General features: G+C 37.9%; 1 protein-coding gene across 2 annotated transcripts in view; it reads right to left on the bottom strand.

The window, feature by feature from the left end:
- Positions 1 to 5727: 5727 nt before the first annotated feature.
- The window catches only part of LOC114298186 (putative wall-associated receptor kinase-like 16), a 64789-nt gene continuing 49453 nt past the window's right edge, over positions 5728 to 21063 (bottom strand). Inside the window, exons 1-4 of one of the 2 annotated variants that reach the window (XM_082921103.1) lie at positions 11000 to 11570; positions 9139 to 10097; positions 8830 to 9003; positions 5728 to 7170 (exon numbers count right to left, since the gene is read on the bottom strand). In XM_082921103.1, the coding sequence (XP_082777229.1) occupies positions 5978 to 7170; positions 8830 to 9003; positions 9139 to 10045 (2274 nt within the window). In that variant the 5' untranslated portion in view covers positions 10046 to 10097; positions 11000 to 11570 and the 3' untranslated portion in view covers positions 5728 to 5977. Of the gene's footprint in view, positions 7171 to 8829; positions 9004 to 9138; positions 10102 to 10999; positions 11571 to 21063 lie in introns of those variants that run through there. The other variant, XM_082921102.1, reaches the window with a different exon arrangement.

Below are 21063 nucleotides of genomic sequence, written 5' to 3'. Positions count from 1 at the left end.
TTAGGGACTACGGACGCCTTGTGGAGGCGGCGGCTCATCTTAAGATCCTAGTTCAGGAAAAGGAGGAGTGGATGAGGGGCTCCAGAAAGAGTCAGGAGGTTCAGGGGGAGAGTCGGTATAGTAAGAGGCAGGGAGGTCCCGCTCTATAGCAGTCCCAGGCTGCACAATCTAGATCCACCTTTCCTGTGTCGAGTTTGGGTTCAGGGAGAGGTAATCATGGAGGCTTTGAAAACACAAAGTCTTACAAATTACTAGAGGTGCTCGCGGTTTGGCGGTTTGGTTGCAACCAAATGAACCTCAAATCCGCCATCCGTCCAAAACTAGGCAGATTAGAAAAAATTAATCTGTAACCGTCTGCTCGTCATCACGCATCCGTCCAAAATGCGGACGGATCAGTTGGATTCGATCGGGTTGGGTGGATCGATATATCCGTTGCTCACCCCTAACCCCAATATGTTTTTCGAGAGATTATTTAATATATTTTACACCATTCACTTCATTATATGTATCATGTGATCACTCAAAAATAAACATAAATTTATTATTTTAATCAATAAAAATAAAATTAGAACACTTTATCTGTGAAATACTAGATAATTGTTTCAAATGTGGCCAGTTGGGTCACAAATCTCTAGCTTACCCGCAGAGAGGAGGGCAACAGTCCGCACCGATAGTGGCTCATTCTCAAAGCTAGAGTCAGTGGAGAGGACAACCGCCTACCTGTTACCAATGTGGGCAGTCAAGGCATGTGAGGAGGTTTTACCCTCAGTCAGGTAGCACACCTGGTGCGTCTGGTTCGAGGCAGACACAAAGCCACCAGTCCGCACAGTCAGCACAGGCCTCGAAGGCCAATTATGGAGCCTCTTCGGCTTAGTCAATGCATCGGACTTATACTCCAAGGGGTGAGCAGGTGGAACAGAGACCTATAGGGCGTGTGTATGCTGTTACCTCACCAAACGTAGTGCCAACGCCTTCAGTTATGAAGGGTACTTTCTTGTTATGCAATTCTATTGCCAATGTGTTGTGCATCCCATTATTTTATTTTGTTTGCATTTACATCAGCATTGGGGTTAGAATTGGCTCAGTTAGCATCTGCACTCAGTGTAAAGTCACCTATTGGTAGGGAGATTGTTTTGGAACAGGGGTGTCAAGGTAGTGAGATAGAGGTTGTCGGTCCCCGATTTCCTTTTGCATTTGTGTTGATTGACATGTCGAGTTTTGATGCTAAATTGGGTATGGATTGGTTGTCATCGTATCGAGCTATCATAGATTGTTACCATTAGAGGGTTACTGTACGTACCTTGAGCAGTGATTGTTTTTATTTCATTGGGGACAGAGCCGATACAGCTTCATCACCAGTATGTGATCCGCAAGGTTGGAGTGAGCTTAGTTGTCTTCTTGAAAACTTCTTGGGTAGTGAGATGAAGTTTGAATTGATTTGCCAAGGGTAATTTGTGAATATCCGGATGTTTTTCCTAAGGATCTCACTAGTTTACCACCTCATCGTGAGATTAAGTTCTCTATTGACTTAGTGCCGGCACGACACCAATTTCTATAGCACCATATAGATTTGCACCTACCGAGTTGAGTGAGTTGAAGATTCAATTCTAAGAATTGCTAGATAAGGGTTTTATTCACCCCAGTACATCGCCTTGGGGAACACTGGCTCTCTTTGCCAGGAAGAAGGATGACACATTGCGACTTTGTATAGATTATCATAAATTAAACCGGGTAACTGTTGAGAACAAATACCCAATGCCTTGTATAGATGATTTGTTTGACCAGTTGAAGGGATCTTGTTGTTTCTCTCAGATAAACTTGAGGTCGGGTTATCACTAGTTGAGGGTAAAGGAGGAAGATATCCAGAAGACGGCATTCCGTGCATAGTATGGCCATTATGAGTTTCTAGTGATGCCTTTTGGGTTAACCAACACACCGGCCATGTTTATGGATTTGATGAACCGAATCTTCCGTGAGTTCTTAGACCACTTTGTAGTCGTCTTTGTGGACGACATCTTGATTTACTCACCATTTGAGGCAGAGCACGAAGAACACTTGCAAGTTGTGCTTGAGTTGCTTAGAGCCCACGAGTTGTATGCTAAGTTTGGGAAGTGTGAATTCTGGTTGAAAGAAGTTAAGTTCTTAGGCCACGTAGTATCCAGGGAATGATTGACTATAGACTCTTCTAAGATAGAAGCAGTGCAATATTGGGAACAACCCAGGAATGCCTTTGAGATTCGTAGTTTCTTGGGGTTGGCTAGGTATTATTGTCAGTTTGTGAAGGATTTCTCTAAGTTAACCTCACATTTGACTAGACTAACAAGAAAGGAAATCAAGTTTACGTGGAATGTGACTTGTGAGAAGTCTTTTCAAGAGTTTAAGGTTAGACTTACCATTGCTCTAGTGTTGATTATTCCGGAGAGGGGTTTGGGCTATTCTGTTTATTGTGATGCTTCACGGGGAGGTTTGGGTTGTGTTTTGATGTAAGAGGGAAAGGTAGTAGCTTATGACTCACGTCAATTGAAAACATATAAGAGGAACTACCCTACCCACAATTTAGAATTAGCAGCTGTGATCTTCGTTTTGAAAATTTGGAGGCATTACCTTTATGGTGAGAAGTTTGAGGTGCTTTATGATAATAAGAATTTAAAATATCTATTCTCACAGAAAGACCTGAATTTGAGGCAAATAAGGTGGATGGAATTTATGGAGGATTACGATTTTGAGTTGTACTATCATCCAAGAAAAGCCAATGTAGTGGCTAATGCCTTGAGTAGAAAGTCCTTTAGTAGTGTAGCGAGTATTGCCATCCAAGAATGTTGGGTGCTGTTGGTGAGTTTGCCTTACATCTTAGCGAGTCCGTTGAGTCGGCAACTTTGTTTTCGGTGGTTACACAACCTACACTTGTGAGCCGAGTTATAAAAGCACAGAGGGATGACCTCGAGGTAGCAACCCTTCGAGAGAAGATCTCCAGTAGGAAGGTAGAAAGAGGCTTGAACGTGCACTCTGACTCGAGTGTTAGATACCTTAACCATCTTTCGTGCTGGAGTTTTGTCGAGAGGAGGTACTTTGAGAGTTTCACTGTTCACACCTTACGATGCACCCGGGAGACACAAAGATGTATCACGACCTTAGTCGTCAGTTTTGGTGGAAGGGAATGAAGAAAGACATAGTCGTGTTTGCGTCGAAGTGCCTTCTTTGTGAATAAATGAAGGCCGAGCATCAGAGGCCAGCGGGTTTGTTGCAACCCTTGCCTATAGCCAAGTGGAAGTGGGAGCATGTCATGATGGGATTTTGTTGTGGGTCTTCTGAGGACTCAATGGGATAATGACGCCATTTGGGTGGTAGTTGACCGATTGACCAAGTCAGCGCACTTTGTACCTATGCGAACAAGTGACAAGGTAGATTTCTAGCCAACCTTTACATTAGGGACATTGTTTGACTTCATGGGGTCTTTGTGACTATTGTTTTGGATAGAGATCCACGTTTTACGGCTCGGTTGTGGCAGAGCCTATAGAATGCCTTGGGCACTAGGTTGACTTTTAGTACTACCTATCATCCTCAGACTGAGGGCAGTCAGAGCGTACTATTCAGATCCTTGAGGATATGCTTCGAGGTTGCGTCATCGACTTTAAGGGGTCGTGGAAGAGGTATTTACCTTTAGTGGAGTTTGCCTACAACAATAGCTTCCAGTTGAGTATTGGCATGGCACCGTTTGAGGCCTTGTACGGCTGACCGTGTAGATCTCTTGTGTGTTAGGCTGAGGTGGGTGATGCACCTATGATAGATCCAAAGTTAGTTCAGAAAATGACAGAGAAAGTTACACTTATCCGTAAGAGGTTGGTCATAGCTCAGAGTCGTTAGAAGAGCTATGCCGATCCTAGGAGGAGACCGTTATCCTTTGAGGTGGGAGATCATGTTTTCTTAAAAATATCGCCTAGACGGGTATTGATGAGATTTGGGAAGAGTAGGAAGTTGTCTCCTAGATTTATTGGATCTTTTGAGATCCTAGAGTAGATTGGGGAGGTAGCTTATCATTTGGCCTTGCCACCACAGCTTTCCGGGGTTCATGACGTGTTCCATATCTGTATGCTCCGGAAGTATGAGATGGATCCATCACACGTGTTGGATTGGATGGAATTAGAGGTAGACGAGGATGCCTCGTATAAGGAGAGACCAATTAGAGTTTTAGATACTCGAGACCAAGTCCTGCGAGGCAATATGATTCTGTTGGTAAAAGCGTTGAGGAGAGACTAGTTAGTGTTTTGTTTAGTTCTTTATTTTTGATTGAAACATGTCCGATTAGGTAGTTTTTTTACCAATCTACCCATCTCTAGTATGTGCTACTATTGCCACCACCAAAACAAAGCCACTGTTTGTCGTTGATTACCACTTTGGTTCATTAATGATCTTATGGGCTTTGTCGCCGATCTCATCCATCTCTTCGACAACACACTGTTTGTAAAAGCTTCCATTATAACAACAAAATGATTGTTATAATATAATTGACTACTAAAAAAAGAACAAAGATATTTCACTTTTGGAATTTTCAGATTGTATGACACATATACAGAGTTTTGATAATATATCCAAATCAAGAATTGAAATTTTGTGCATGAAAAAGATTCAAAAACTTTTAAACTCGAATTCTAAAAATTTCACAAGTGGAGAAGAGAGAGAGGTTGTTGGTAGAGATGTTAGGGTTATGAAATTAAAGAGAAGAGAGATAGACGTAAAGTAGAACTAAACTAACCTTCTTTAAAATCTAACTTCAAGAGTGAGAACGAAACCCTTAGGCAATCAGAGATGGGTGGTGTGCCTAGAATGAGTCAAAGGAGAGAATTATGGTGATTAGGAATGGGTAGTGAGGTGGTGAAATGGGAGAGAGGGCTTGTAGCTGCCGAAGTCGGGAAGGTCGTAGGTGAGCTGCGGTGGGAGAGAGGTTAAGAGGGAGGAAAAGTAGATCTAAGAGAAAGGAAGAAACTAAAGAGAGGAGGTTTGGTGCCAATGGTGAGAGAGATTATAAGTAGGATAGTGAGAGAAGAAGCAGTGGGAGGGAATTTGTCTGGGTGAAGCAAATTTGAACTGTTGAATCTTCAGCCATATTTCTCAGCCATTGATAGTAAATGACATGTAGGACAAATTTGCCACATTAGACAAAATTAAAAAACCCTCCTACCTTATTAGATAGATATATATATTTTTTCCTGGTAGAAGTGGCTGCATCTTAATTTTATTGTAAATTCATTATTCTTGCCTTATATAGAATACCTTACCATAATATATATATATATATATATATATATATATATATTAGACCAAGTTGGAGCATATATGGGCACCAACCAATCATTTCCTACCACCATCTATAAATTGCCTAAAAATATTACACATTAAACCTGATAAACTTACACTTTCATGAAGGATTTAGATCCTCCCTATGCATGATTACAATGGAGATTCTCATTACAATGCATATGATTACAACATGTCATTAAAATTTAATATCAATGGTCTATAGTTTTATGTTATTTTGAATCCTAAATTTTTTTTGGGAGGCACAATTTTCACTTCCATTATATGAATTTATAATTACTTTTCCTATTTGTCATTTATATATGAAATTCTCCTTACATATCATGAATTATCTGAATAATTGATTTTTAGAAATACAAAACTGATGTCACAAAATGATATTGAATTCAAATGGATGGATAAGAATTTCATAACCGAGTCCCACTAACAAATTCTATAAATTTTATTTGTTTATAAGTATTTTGATAAGTCTAGATATACAAAAATAAAAACATGATACAAAATGATATGAACAGACAAGATTAATGAAAAGTGACCAAGTCACTAACAAATTTTTACATAAGAAAGTACAAGAAATTTAAAAGAAGTAATCACCTGTATGCAGGTGTAACAATCCATCAATGAAGTTTTTACCATCATGGACAAGCACAAAACAATCAAATCACCTCCCACCATGCAATAACATATCTTCCGCCATGCTATCAACCCTAGCTGTTGTTGTGTTGCTTCTATAACCTCCAACTACATATCCAGTTGACGCCTTATCAAGCAAGTACTCAATCTCTGAAGAATTCAAATCATTTCTAGATGTCTTTTTCCTGATCAACCCCTCCAATTCCATTGCTACTTCCTTCATATAAGGCCTTTCCTCCCCTTTTACTCTCAAGCATCTCTTTGCAAGATTAGCAACTTCTTTGAGCTCCTCGATGTTTCCTTCAATTACCATGTGTTCATCAATAATTTGGTTCAAGCAATCATTGTTCATACAAGAAATAAAATACATAGCCAGGCATCTGTACTCTTCTGGCTTGTCAAATGACAACGCCTTCTTCCCAGTGATTAACTCTACAAGGACTACTCCGAAGCTGTAAACATCAATTTTCTCAGTCAACTGGCTTGTGAACATGTATTCAGGATCTAAGTATCCAAGAGTTCCTTGTACCACTATGGCTAATTGATTTTGGCCTAGGGGAACAAACCTTGATGCTCCAAAGTCCGACACTTTTGCTATGTAATTATCGTCTAAGAGTATATTTGTAGACTTAACATCTCTATGGATGATAGGAATTGATGCTGCAGAGTGCAAATATGACAACACTCCAGCAGTTTCAGCAGCAATTTGCAAACGATTTTCCCATGATATATTAGATGCCTTACTTTGGTTATTTATATGCGCAAAGAGAGTGCCATTGGTGATGAATTCATAAACAAGTAAAGGGACTTGAGTTTCCAAACAACAACCTAAGAGTTTGACCACATTCCTATGATTGATCTGTGAAAGCACGACCACCTCGTTGATGAATTGCTCTATTTGATTTTCATCCACCATTTGGGATTTCTTAATAGCCACTATCTTGTTCTCGGGTAGAATTCCCTTGTAAACTGTTCCAAAACCTCCTCGGCCAACAATTCTACTCTCATCATAGTTATTGGTAGCCCGCTTGAGCTCTTCTGAATCAAATATTTTGATCAAATCCTCAGTTGATCTCTCTAGTCTAGAGAGTTGTTGTTTCAACATTAATCCACCATTCTGCCTAAAGAACTTTTCTTTAAGCACGATGAGCTTTCTTTTCTTGAAAATCCAGTACAACCAGGAGCTACTCACCAAAACAGCTAAAGCACCAATGGCAAAACCTGCATTTCAAATAAGTCATAAGTAACAACTAATATAAACATCTTGCCAACATATTGATTCAAAATTAAGCATAGAAAGAATTTTATACTCGAGGAAAGCAACAATTAGTTATAGAAACATCTCAATTGTATGATGAATTAGACTGCATCTATATGTTAAAGATCAAATTTTTAGCTCAATAAGACATTCAATTTGATAATTTCATCTTGAGAACTGACTTGTGAATCAGTGTAGAAATACATATCAACTTGAATGAGCCTTCCCCCCCCCCCCCCCCCCACATTTCTTGCGCTAACTTCCAAGCCCCTTTATTTATTATTATTATTATTATTATTATTATTATTATTATTATTATTTTGGTGTGTTTCTAGTATTGATAATCAAGAAATTGCACCCATGACAGCAGGAGAATAAAGTATGGGATGCTACACTGTTCACCAAATATGCATATATAATCCAAACTGACAATGACATTATTTGTTTACACATTAAAGCTATACACAATCCAAATATTTCATAAATTTCCAACTATAATTAAGTGTACACTAGAAATCGTTACTTTCTATCAACCCTATATTTAGATTTTGAATTTGAATTTGCGAAGGAAAAAAAAAAAGTGCTGGAAGAGTAATGAAGTACAATAAATTTTTTATTTTTTCTCCACTAATTCTTTCAGAAATATAAGATTCAGACAAAGTCTAAATTAATTAATCAAGAATATTATATTAACTAAATTAAGAGATTTTGCACAAGGATGCAACTTTTTCATAGCTTTTATTCAAGGAAAACGATATACAAGCTTACTTTTCTAAACCCAATAATATGTAAATGAGATAATTAATTGATAATTAGAGAAGACGAGAGAGAGAGAGAGAGAGAGAGAGAGAGTTGCTTTAGATATTCTAATATACTGTCACACTATTGTGTTTGAAAAATAGATCTAATTTTTAGAGTAGAGTAACACTACTCTTTATTCAATACACGGGTACAATTCATTAAGAAAAAAATAAAATTATGCGGTATCAATTCACAATTATTAGTACAAAAAATGTTATACAAACAAACAAATTTTATAATTTTTTTTATTAATGATGTGACATGTAATAATGAAACTTATAAATAACATGACTCATTTAAATAATATGGAAAAGTTGTATGATTTATTACTTTGTATAACATTATTCAATTAGTAATTCTAAATATTCTTCTTCAAAGAATATAGAAAATTACTACATATAATCATATTGCTTACATCATTTTCTCACTTCAGACAAGTGAATGGACCTTATATGCATTTATTAATGTGGACTCCATTACCATGTCTTGGAATAAAAAAATGATACAAGAAATTACATTATGTATAACGCAACTCAAGAATAAAATGTGTTTTACTTGTATATTTACTTAAATTTGCCATAAGGAAAACAAAAATGCCATTTTATATTTACCTAAATTTGCCATAAGGAAAACATAAATGCCATCACCACTCAAGTTACAAATGTGCTATGTGCACAAAAGGTTTCAAACACATAATGCACAAATGTGTCACATTCTATGCATTCTGTGTTTGAAACCTTCTCTTCACCTAAACTTTTTCCTCAAGTTAAGTTGGAAAATTTGTGAAGAGGATATTTTGGCATAGACGTATATACACTTACCAACCGCAATCTGAATCGCTAGAAATTGATTAGCAATGCAACCTGTTCCATCTGTTCTTCCATCACCGTGGTATCCTTTGGGGCAAGAACAAGTATAATTCCCAGGTGGCATGTCAACACATTTATTTTTTTGTTCACACGTGTTGAGCTTTGGATCTTCACACTCCTTTATGTCTGCAAAACAATTATAAAAATAAAAAAAAAAAAAACAGAGAAGAAGACTATATGAAAATTAAGCATCACATCATAAGCAATATCTAATAACAAAAGCAAATGAATCCAATATGATGAAACTAATTGAATACGAACCTTGGCAACCATCTAAGAGGTACGAGTTCCCTTTGTAACCAATCCTGCACTTGCAGAAATACCCACGTCCATTTTTTGAATCATAACAATCACTATTTTCTCCACATTCATAACTTTCCAGATTTCTTTGAGAGTCTCTACACATCTTGTTATTCCCTACCGCCCAATCAAGCAATATCGGCATCATTTCCTCTGTAAAATTTCTCAGGTAGCTTTTGGAGAAATTAAAAGCACCTTCTTCAACAACAAAAGCATAGTTGCAAGGATTGAATTTTGATACGTTTTCATGATTACTGTAGCTCTGTAGAAGAATGTTCATATAGCCGACTCCTTTAGGGATGGAGGTCTGGCAGTAGCCAATTCCAGAGCAAGGTCTATCAGGAATGTAATTGATCCTGCTACATTGGGACTCACACCCAGTTGCAACGAAATAATTCTCTCCAAATACTTTGATAGTTGCATGGGTGTCGTAACCAATAGCAGTGAACTTGTTTTTGGTATTAGATATGGAGAATGCAATTAACCCAAGCTCTGGTGGCTGATAACAATTTGACACAGACCCGCTATAACAAGCACAAGTTACAGGATTCATAATGCCTAACTCTCCCTCCTCAAGCGAAATATTTGTAACAGGGATGTCACTTTTCCGTAAATATGGTTTGGAGTCTGTGCAATTAATCAAAAAATGTTCATTAATATAACATTTCTCTTTCACACCAAATGGGTATGAAATTTTTACATTCCCGCAATGGTTCAAGCAGCCAAGATTTTTCAAATCTTGCTCTGTTGGTGGTGCTGCAATTATTGCTGCTGATAATGACAATACCACCACCACTACTACTTGTACTAGTACTAGCATGGTGATGATGGGATGTAGCTGCAATTGCATTCCTTGTGAGGAAGCCATGGCTTGCTTGCTTCTTTCTAGCTTCTTGGCAAACGCTTCTCTCTATTCAATTCTACCTTCATAAAAACCAAAATATACGAACCAAATAAGCTTTTGTTACCAAATTTTCAAAGTAAATGAAAACAAGAATTGAAAATATGAAACAAAAATGTACACAGAACAACTCTAATAAGCGAAAACATATATCCATAGCAGAAAATCCAGTAAATCAAAAAAGTGTCTAAAACATGCCTAAATAAAACTGTATGTTAAGCCTGCATTCTAAACTACTCTTAACCAAAGCATACAACTTCCGTTTAAAAGGCAATCATATGCACTCATGACAGAACGATGTTTCCAGCAAGCCAAAGATAATAGTAGAGAGCATGCAACCAAAACCAATCAAACTCAAAGATGTCACACAATGTAATGCAAACACTAGAATTAGGTAGATGGAATAGTATAGATGTCTGCCTCGAAAAAACCTTTAAAACATTCTTCTTGGCAATTGTTTTTTGAACCGTTATGTTTGGATTTGCTTCGGTTTGCCTTCTTGATCAACACTCTCGAAGGATGCATAGAGGTTTTTAAAACGGTAAACGACTAATATGGTAGAGAAGGTTTTAAGATGGTGTTCTGATGGTGCATAATTGGAAGATGGGAGTGGGCTAGGTTTTCTCAATAATTTTCAAGACTATCTTCGCTGCGCTCTCTTGTTTAATTTCCTAATCCTTTACTTTGACTCCTCTTTATAGGCTTAGAATGCTTGTGAATCCAGAGGTTCTGTGACTGTACATTTAAGAATCTCTTACTTTTCTTACTTAGGAAATGACTTGTAATTTTAATAACTTTCTGCAATACCTTACAACAATTAATAATGAGTCTTTTAGATTCAAGAAATTACAAAAGATGACAAAGAAGAAGATATAGAAATTAGAGACGTCATTTCACTGAATAAAAATACAGCATCCGCACCCATGGAGGATGTTATCATTTTCTCCGGTGTCTGTAGCTGGTTTGCAAAAGATAGAAAAGACCACAGGCTAGTAGACATCTGACTTCTTCCCATTTCTAGAGCAAAACTTCACTGTCACTGCAACGGAAATTAACCATAATTGGTTTTCACCAACAGGTATATGTCTTCTCAATCTACTTTGGTTCTTCTATAGTTAATCATTTCCTTCACAAGATAGTCACTTTTCTTTGAGCTACTCACTATTTTCCTTCTCAGGATGTCACCTACTACTAGACACTCACCTAGAACTTTCTTTTTTCTTTCCTTTATTTATTTTCTTTTCTTAGTTTCCCTTTATTTTGATAGAGAAAACTTCCAATTACCGTTGGTTATTGATGCTGCAATAGCTGACTGAGTCATTTGATGGAAAAGTATTGATGTGTGGATTTAAAATCTAGCTGACTTTGGATTCCAGTCGGGTATGGATGTTTGTCTAGCCCAAATTGAATGGAGTCTTGAAAGCAATTACTGATTGCCAATATTCAGTAAGAGCAATTCTAAAGGCAGCATGAATTTTCCCAATTTCTGAAGTGAATTATATATATGATTTATATATATAAATGATTTATATATATAAATCATAATTAATTTACCGCCCATGAAAAACCTTAACTTTGTCATTCCATACTCATGCACAAGGCATTCATACACATACATGATAGAATTTACAAAATGTTGCATTACATGATCATGTGTTTTTCAATTAATGTTATAACTTGTAAAATGCGTTACCTAATGAGTTTTCGCTCACCCCAAAGCTAACCAATTTTAGGAAATGACGATGAAGTGCCTCATAAGCAAATGTTTTGAGTTGAAGAAAACTTTTGAGATGTGAAAGCTAATGTTTGAAATCATATTATGCATATGCCAAGCGCAGTTTTTGGGTGACTATGTGTAGACATGTATTTTGATGTAACAAGGAACAAATTTTGAGGAAAAGATGAACGATAACTAATTTTGTTGTATCATTCCTTACTTGTTGAACTATTTTATTTTGTTTGTAAATGAGACAATGTTGTAAAGCTTGGAAATAGTTCAAAAGGGAAGGAATGCTGTTAATGTTATAGCATTACTATTTTGTTTTGTTTTTGTTGCCGATCATGCATTGGTAATGCCCGGATGAAAAGGGGGAACTAGGAGGCTCATTTGTCAGGGTGTTACAAATTGGTATCAGAGCAAACCGGGTTAGAACACCTGGAGCTCGTAGGAAGTGGCTTTACCGCATAGGGTTATCATGTTAGCAAGGGATGTTAGTTTGTTTTGAGAGTTTTACCTATTTGTGTGATTATGTGGGTATGGAGTTAATCTCTTGGGATATGACTTGTGTCTATTGCAGTCAATGAAATCCTTTTGGAAAGGCACCTGATCAATACTTTTTTCACTAGGAGGTCCTTGAGTGCCATAGGACTAGTCATGATCTTGAGGGAGTAACTCGTGTGTGCTCTATGTGTTTCTATGATTATGTGGTGTGCTTTATGTGACCTAGGTATCTGTATAAGCGTGTGTCTAACTCGTGTGTGACATGTGAGTCAACATGTAATGTATGGATTGTGAGTTAAATCTTTCCTTCCTACTTCTATATAGGATGTTTGGACGCGGTAAAGGTCGTGGCAAGCCAGACAGAGGTAGTCAGGATATGCTGGCTCAGCAAGATTTACCTTTCCAAGAAGAAGGGATAGGACAAAATGATACGGCTGTTCCTCCAGCACAAGATGCAATGGGGGCATTAGCCCGAGAGAACGTGGGGGCTCTTCGCGAGGACATGGAAATACTCCGAGCCAAGCAAGCGGCGAGGACAATTGAGGGGGAAACTTGAGTCTCCTTCTTGAAGAAGAAATGTTTCCGTTCTAACCCCGCCGAGTTTAGTGGTGGACCTGATCCAATGAAAGCGGATGAATGGCTAAAATAGATTATTAGGTCATTTGAGATCCTAGACATCCGTGACAGAGAACTTTGGGTGATGTTGGTGGCTTATCAGTTAAAAGGGGAGGGCGGCCAATGGTGGAAGTCCGTTAAACATAGTGTAGAGCATACTTGAGAGGCCTTCACCCACACCTTCCAAGAGAAGTTCTTGCTGCCCACGTCTAGGGAGAGGTTGAGGAAATAATTTGAGGAGCTAAGGCAGTTGGACACCCCCATGGCATAATTTGAGGCCACTTTTACTAGTCTAGCACGTTTTGTGCCTGAGCTTGTGGCGACCAAGGAGCGTCGGTTTTTAGAATTTGAGAAGGGATTAAGACCCAAGATTCTAATGAAGGCGATGAGTAATATGTATAGGGAGTATGATAGACTGTGGAGGCCGCAGACCATATGGAGATTATGTTAGAGGCTGAGGAAGCTAGGCAGAGACATAAGAGGCCGAGTTATGTCGAATCTAAGGGTGATAACGGATCTTTCAAGAAATCTTAGGGTTCTTCTTCTTCTTTCCCATCTGTGCCCTAACAAGCTAAGTCATTGGGGTCTGTTTCTGTGAGAAGTTCTGGAAGGACTGGTCCTATCAATGTTACTTGTTTCAGATGTGGTCAGCAAGGTCACAAAGCAGCCGAGTGCAAACATAAACCTAGTCACTAACACCCACCTCGTTCTCAAAGCCAAGCCAGAGAAGGGAATAGTTGCCTACATGTTACCATTGTAAGCAATCGGGGCACGTGAAGAGGTCTTGTCCACAACTAATCAGGATGGAGATTGCTTTTGGATCCTGAAATTCTGGGAGTTATCAGGTGGGCCAAGGTCAATGGTAAAATTATCAATCGGTTTAGTTTGGACAGACATCAAGGGCAGTACAAGGTGCCACATTAGCATAGTCAACACAACTGGCCAACATTTTGAGAGGAGATCGGGGTGAATAGAGGCCCCAAGGGTCAGTTTATACAGTCACTACTTTTGAGCAATCATCTGGACCATCAGTGATAAAAGGTACTTATCTTATCTGCAACACTTGGGCCAACGTATTAATAGACACTAGAGCATCACATTTATTTATCGCATTTGCATTTGCATTCATGTTGGACTTAAAAGTGGAATAACTAGAGTCTTCACTCATGGTTGAGTCACCAATCGGGGGTTAAGCTATTCTAAATCAGGCGTGTCGAGGGTGTGTAATCGAGGTAGCTGAACATCAACTTCCTTTTAATTTGGTGCTATTGCAGATGTGGAGATTTGATGCCATTCTTGGTATGGAGTGGTTGTCCTCTTATCGTGCTGTTATAGATTGTTACCGGAGAAGGGTTACAATATGTACCTCTAGTGGAGATTGTTTTTATTTTCTAGGAGATAAAGTCGATGGAGGGTTTCCACCATTGTATGACCCGCGAAATCAAGGAAAACTTAGTTTTGTTCTTACGACTATTGCCGATGATGAGGGTAGTACAGTTCGAGGGATATTTCCTAAGGTGGTTTGTGAGTATCCAGATGTTTTTCCTGAGGATTTCACCAAGTTACCACCTCATCATGAGGTAGAATTTTCTAGATCTAGTGCCTGGTACGACGCCCATCTCTATGTCGCCATATAAATTTGCCCCAGTAGAGCTACTTGTCCTAAATGAGCAATTGCAAGAATTGTTAGACAAGGGCTTTATACGCTCTAGTACCTCACCATGGGGAGCACCAGCACTTTTTTTGTTGCGACTATGTATCAACTATCGTAAGTTAAATAGAGCCACGATAAAAAACAAATATCCCTTGCCCCGGATAGATGATCTCTTTGACCAATTTAAGGGTTCTCGCTGTTTGTCAAAAATATATCTAAGATTGGGTTATCACCAATTGCGAGTGAAGAAGGAGGATATCCCTAAAACGACATTTCACACACGATATGGCCACTACGAATTCCTGGTGATGCCATTTGGTCTAACTAATGCTCCCGCCACATTTATGGATTTAATGAATAGCATTTTCCAAGATTATCTTGATAAGCTCGTGGTAGTCTTCGTGGACGATATACTTATTTATTCACCATCTAAAGAGGAGCACAAGAAATATCTTTATGTTGTTTTATAATTTCTTTGGGAACACCAATTGTATGCTAAATTTGAAAAATGTGAGTTTTGGCCTTCGGAAGTGAAGATTTTGGGCCATGTTGTCTTAAGAGAGGGAGCCATGGTAGATTCTTCAAAAATTAAAGCAGTGTTGAAGTAGGAACAACCTAAGAACGTTTTCGAGATTCGTAACTTCTTGGGTCTTGCTGGGTATTATAGACAGTTTGTGAAGGATTTTTCCATTCTGGTGGCACCACTAACCAAGTTGACTAGAAAGGGGTGAGATTCATTTGGAATGAATCATGTGAAAATTCTTTCTTAGAATTGAAGACTAGATTGACCTCAGCACCAATCTTAATTATTCCGGATAGAGGGTTGGATTATACAGTTTATTGTCATGCTTCTAGAGAGGGATTGGGATGTGTCTTAATGCAAGAAGGTAAAGTTGTGGCATACGGTTCACGTCAATTAAAAACCCATGAAAGAAACTACCCCACTCATGATCTTCAATTAGTTGCAATCATTTTTGCTCTAAAGCTTTGGAGACACTACCTTTACGGAGAAAATTTTGATGTATTCTCAGACCATAAGAGTCTCAAGTATTTATTTTCCCAGAAAGATTTGAATTTGCCTCAAAGAAGGTGGATGGAATACATGGAAGATTATCATTTCAAATTGCATTATCATCCTAGGAAGGCCAATATGGTGGTCGGTGCCTTGAGTAGAAAGTCGATGAGTTCGGTTGCTAACCTTACCATGAGGGAGTGAAAGATATTGGGTGATCTAAGTGAGTTTGATGTACAACTTGGTGAGTTATCAAGTCAAGATACCTTGTTTTCAATTTTAGCATAGCCAACCCTAGTCACACGAGTTTTAGAAGCACAACAAAATGATTTGGAGGTAAAAGCACTTAGAAAGAAAATCTTGTAAGGGAAAGAAAAGAAAGGGCTGAGGGTGCATTCTGACTCAAGTATCCATTATATAGATTGCCTTTTTGTGCCAAAATCTTGTAGAGATAACGTACTTCAAGAGTTTCATCACTCCTATCTTGGGATCCATCCAGGAGGTACGAAAATGTATCGTGATTTAAGCCGACAATTCTGGTGGAAGGGCATAAAGAAGAATGTAGCCTTATTTGTGTCTAAATCCCTAACTTGTCAACAAGTCAAAGCAGAGCATCAAAGGCCAGCAGGGTTGTTACAACCCTTACTGGTAGCCAAATGAAAGTGGGAACACGTCACAATGGATTTTGTTTGTCTTCCTAGAACACAGATAGGTAATGACGCCGTTTGGGTCATAGTAGACCAACTAACTAAGTCGGCACATTTTCTGGCAATGAGTATGGGCGACACAGTGGATTACCTAGCAAAACTCTATATTAAGGAGATTGTTTGGCTTCATGGGGTTCTGGTGAGCATTGTCTCAAATAGCGACCCTTGCTTCACCGTGCAGTTATGGCAGAGCTTACAAACCGTTATGGGGACTTAGTTGAGTTTTAGTACTGCTTCCCACCCTCAAACCGATGGTTAGTCTGAGTCTTGGAAGACATGTTGAGAGCGTGTGTATTGGATTTCAAAGGGTCATGGGAGAAATATTTGTCGTTAGCCGAGTTTGCCTACAGCAATAGCTTTTAGGCCAGTATTGGGATGGTGCCTTTTGAAGCCCTATATGGGTGTCCTTGTAGGTCATCGGTGTGTTGGGCTGAGGTAGGAGATTCACCCATGCTTGGACCAGATTTGGTTTGTAAAACCACGAAAAAAGTAGCTATCATTCGGAAGAGGTTAATCACGACGCAAAGCTATGCAAATAAGAGAAGACAGCCATTGTGTTTTGAAGTAGGTGACCATGTGTTTTTGAAGATATCACCTTGAAAAGGTTTGATGAGATTTGGCTAGAGCGGAAAGCTATCACCTAGGTTCATCGGTCCCTTTGATATCATTGAACGAGTGGGAGAAGTTGCTTATCGCCTTGCTTTGCCCCCATAATTATCTGGGATACATGACGTGTTTCATATCTCAATGCTTCTCAAGTATGAGCCCAACCTATCTCATTTCTTAGACTAGACGGATCTTGAATAAATAAAAGTGTATCCTACGACGAGAGACCAATGAAGATTCTAGATTCTTGAGAGCAAGTCTTGAGAGGTAAAAATGTACCTCTAGTCAAAGTACTACGGCACCATCATGGGGGATTCTATTTACACCCAAAAAAATCATTAAGTACTCACAATTTCTAAGTACACCTTATTTAATTATTTAAAATACTATTTTACTCTCATTACACCCTATTATTTTTGTCAAATTACCCTCAAGGTAAACCCAAATAATAAATAAAAGACAAACTAAAAAAACTAAATTATTTTAAATATTTTCAATACAAAAAAATAATTCTCAAATACAGAGAGAGAGACAGAGAGAGAGAACCAATCTTATAAGTACATAAACATTATAAATATAGGGGAAAAAAAACTTTTACATAAGCATTATAAAACTTTTACATTATAAATTATCTACAAGAATGCTCGTGGAAAAGTAAAAACCAAACTTATAAGCATATAAGCATTCAGCACTAACAAGAAAGAGTAATTCTCAAATAATGTACTATTTAAATGATAAAATAAGAACAACTCCAATAATATGTTATTGTTAATTTAATTACTAGGCCCTTTAATTTTTGTAAAAAAACAATATAGAGAATAATTGATGGTGCTCTACAAAAATTGTGAAACCCCTTTATATGAATACTTAGCTCCTTTTTGATGGGTTGTTTCAAAAAAAACTATTTTGATTATTACTCTCATCCATTATTTGATTTTGTTCAAACTTTCTCCTAGGGTTTAGGGTTTCAAAATAATAAAAAAACCATGATGTTGATGATGATGGTGAGTTTTGGTAGGGTGGATTGGAGTTTTGAAGGGAGGATGAAAAAGAAGAAAAAGAAAAAGAAGAAGAAAAAACTTTGATCACTTGGGGAAAAAGATATAGAGATTGAATAGGAATAGGAATAATTGATAAGGGTGTACTATGAGAAGAAAAAAATATTTATTTTGGGGTTTAATATGTGTTGTCCTTATTAGTAAATTCATATTAGGATATATTAGGAATTAAAATTTATGAATTTAAATTAGGCGTACTGAAATATATTTTGGGGTCAAATAGAGTCCCTCCACCATCATGGAGTAGAATAAGCCACTTGGGAGAGAGAAGTTGAAGTTCGTGATAAATACCTTGATTTGTTTAATGATGTACGATTTTGCTACCCTTTATATAAGTGACATTATGTTGTGGTTGGTGGAACATAAACAAGTCTTGTGTTAATGTTATGTGTGGTCATTATAAGCGACATGTGAATTTTGATCATTGAGAATTTAAATCTATATATTGTGTTGATGTTATGATGAATAGAGATGTTGTAAGAATAGTAATCATCTTACTTGAGAATTGTTGGAGTTGTTTGGACAGGGATTATGATAATTTCGGGGACGAAATTCTGTAAGGAGGGTAGGTTGTGATAGTTGTTTGCCATTTTGTCAGTCGAGCGAAGATTCTTAGCTCTCAGTAGTTTGCCATGTTGCAGGTGAGACTGCTTGAGCGGTGAAGTGGTCGCTCAAGTGTAGATTTCATGCTCTCAATATTTTCACTGTAGCTCTGCAAAACTTCTGGGACCTCGCATTTACCGCTCGAGTGGTGGAAGTATCGCTCGAGCTATCTCTTTGAAATTTCAATGGTTGCTTGAGTGAAGAAAAGTTCGCTCGAGCGATCTGTTTAGGACAGCTCACTTAAAAATCCATCTAACTCATTTTCTTCTTAGTTTATCCACTTGTTCTCTCTCTCTCTCTCTCTCTCTCTCTCTCTCTCACCCATTTCGAAACCCTAACACCCTAAACACTTCATTTCTTCAATTTTTGCCTTAAATCCACCTTAGATCCTCCAAAAAAATTGAAGAGTAAGTCAAGTCCAAGATATCTACCGATTGTTTCACTTTTTTGTCGAAGTTTGTCGTGGATTCTCGTCTTTAGCTTCCACTCTTGAGGTAGGGGTGTCTTTAACTTGTTATACCTTTAATTTGAAACTCTTATGTGATAATTTCATTAGATATTCATCATATATATGTATATATATTATTTTGTGTTAGTGAAGGGATTGGAGAAGAGTGAGAAATGTTTCAAGGTTTTGGAAGGATTTGTGTTTAATATTGATGATTAATATTGTTTGTGATGAACACTAGCTTCAATTTCATGAAAGGGGGGGAAATCCATAAATTCTGTATAAACCCCAGTTTTGAAAATTGTTCAATAAAAAGGGATTTTTCTTAATTGATTTAAAAAACATGAAATTGAAGGTAATTACTTAACTTTGAGGTTGAAATGTATGATTTGAAATGTTTTTCTACATATATCTTGTGTTGGTGATGATTGTTAAATGAACAATGGTTATTATTGAAAAGTGAAATAGTGAATTTTGTGCATTGGAATCATTTTAGGGGAAAACGAGAATTTACAAATTCATGCATCACATGCATTGTTAAATTTCTTTTATGATATAATAATGGTATGAACCGTGGAAAGTTGAAAGGGGGTAAATAGTCTATGAGTTCGGGTAGTGAGTCGGGTTGATTTGAGTTGTGTATTGTATTTAGTACCCGTGTAGGGAGTCAATGTGCCTAATTGCACTGTCTGCGCATATCGTCGGACGAATGTGGGAAAATGTTTTTGGGTGTCCACGAGCCCGCTGTTTCTAGAGTCGGTAAATGTGGAAAAACATGGTTTTGGGTGTCCATGTCCCCACCGTTTCTAGAGTCGGCAAATGTGGAATGGAAAAATGTTTTTGAGTGCCCATCGCCTCGTAGTTTCTGGAGTTGGCAACTGTAAGACTATTTTCAGTACACAAAATCTATAACTATGTATGTATTTTGAATTACAGCTCTTATTAGGGATGTCATAGTATATTTACTGCCTATGAAAAATCTTAACTTTGTCATTCTATACTCATGCATAAGGCATCCATACACATACATAATAAAATTTACCAAATGTTGCTTTGCATGATCATGTGTTTTTCAATTAATGTTATAACTTGTTAAGTGCATTACCTACTGAGCTTTCGCTCACCACAAAGCTAACTAATTTCAGGAAATGACAATAAAGTGCCTCCTAAGTAAATGTTTTGAGTTGAAGAAAACTTTTGGGATGTGAAAGCTAATGTTTGAAATCATATTATGCGTATGTGTAGACACCCCATTTTTGACCGTCCTCAGGACTTAGACGTCACCGTTTGAACACTCAGTGATCATCCATGTTTGTGTTTGTCCTGAGTTCTCGGAGGTCTCGGCCACGCACCATGCCTCAAGATCTCTCGATTTGCCTGTTTTGTGTTTGGTTTTGCACCAAACACTTGTTGTTTTGCTTCTGAGGGTAGGGAATGGCTCTTTGGCCATCCCCACACCTCACCGGCCATGGCTTGAGGCCACCGGTCATGTTTTGTTTCCACCGGCCATTGGTAATGGCCGGCCGGCACTCTTTATGGTCGGCCGACCATTGTTTTGGTCAATTTGTCATTTTTGGCTGGCCGATCACTGTTCATTTGCTTTTGGCAGATATTTTATGCCAGCTGTGATAGCTGGCATCCACAATGCACCTCCTCCATACATGTGTATGGAGGGATTTCCCTTTTACTTAGCTTGTTTTGTAAGCTTTGCAAGAGTGAATCTCTATAAAGGGAGGGCTCCTCCTCCCTCCTCAAGGGTTCCAAGAAGTTCCAAAGCTCTAAGATTAGGGTTAGAGGATTGTGTATCTATTCTATCTCTATATCTTCTTCTCCTTCCATTTTGTGTGTGTTTAAGGTGTTTTGTTCATAGTTTTGCATACAAACACCTAGTGCTACACTTTCCTTTAGCTACTGAGGTACTAAGGAGTTATTTTCAAAGTTCTTGAGTTGATCTATGCTTGGAGAGGCTACTGGAGCATTGTTCTTGAAAGAGGTCTTCAAGGGTAAAAACTTTACCCATTTATTCCCCATTTTTGCATAGGTTTTTAGCCATCCTTGCAT

Source organism: Camellia sinensis, chromosome 3 (genome assembly GCF_055761805.1).
Source record: "Camellia sinensis isolate YWXY chromosome 3, ASM5576180v1, whole genome shotgun sequence".
In the NCBI taxonomy this organism is placed as follows: Eukaryota; Viridiplantae; Streptophyta; class Magnoliopsida; order Ericales; family Theaceae; genus Camellia; species Camellia sinensis.
Note: the sequence above shows the minus strand (reverse complement) of the source record. Positions and strands in the feature narration are given on the sequence as shown.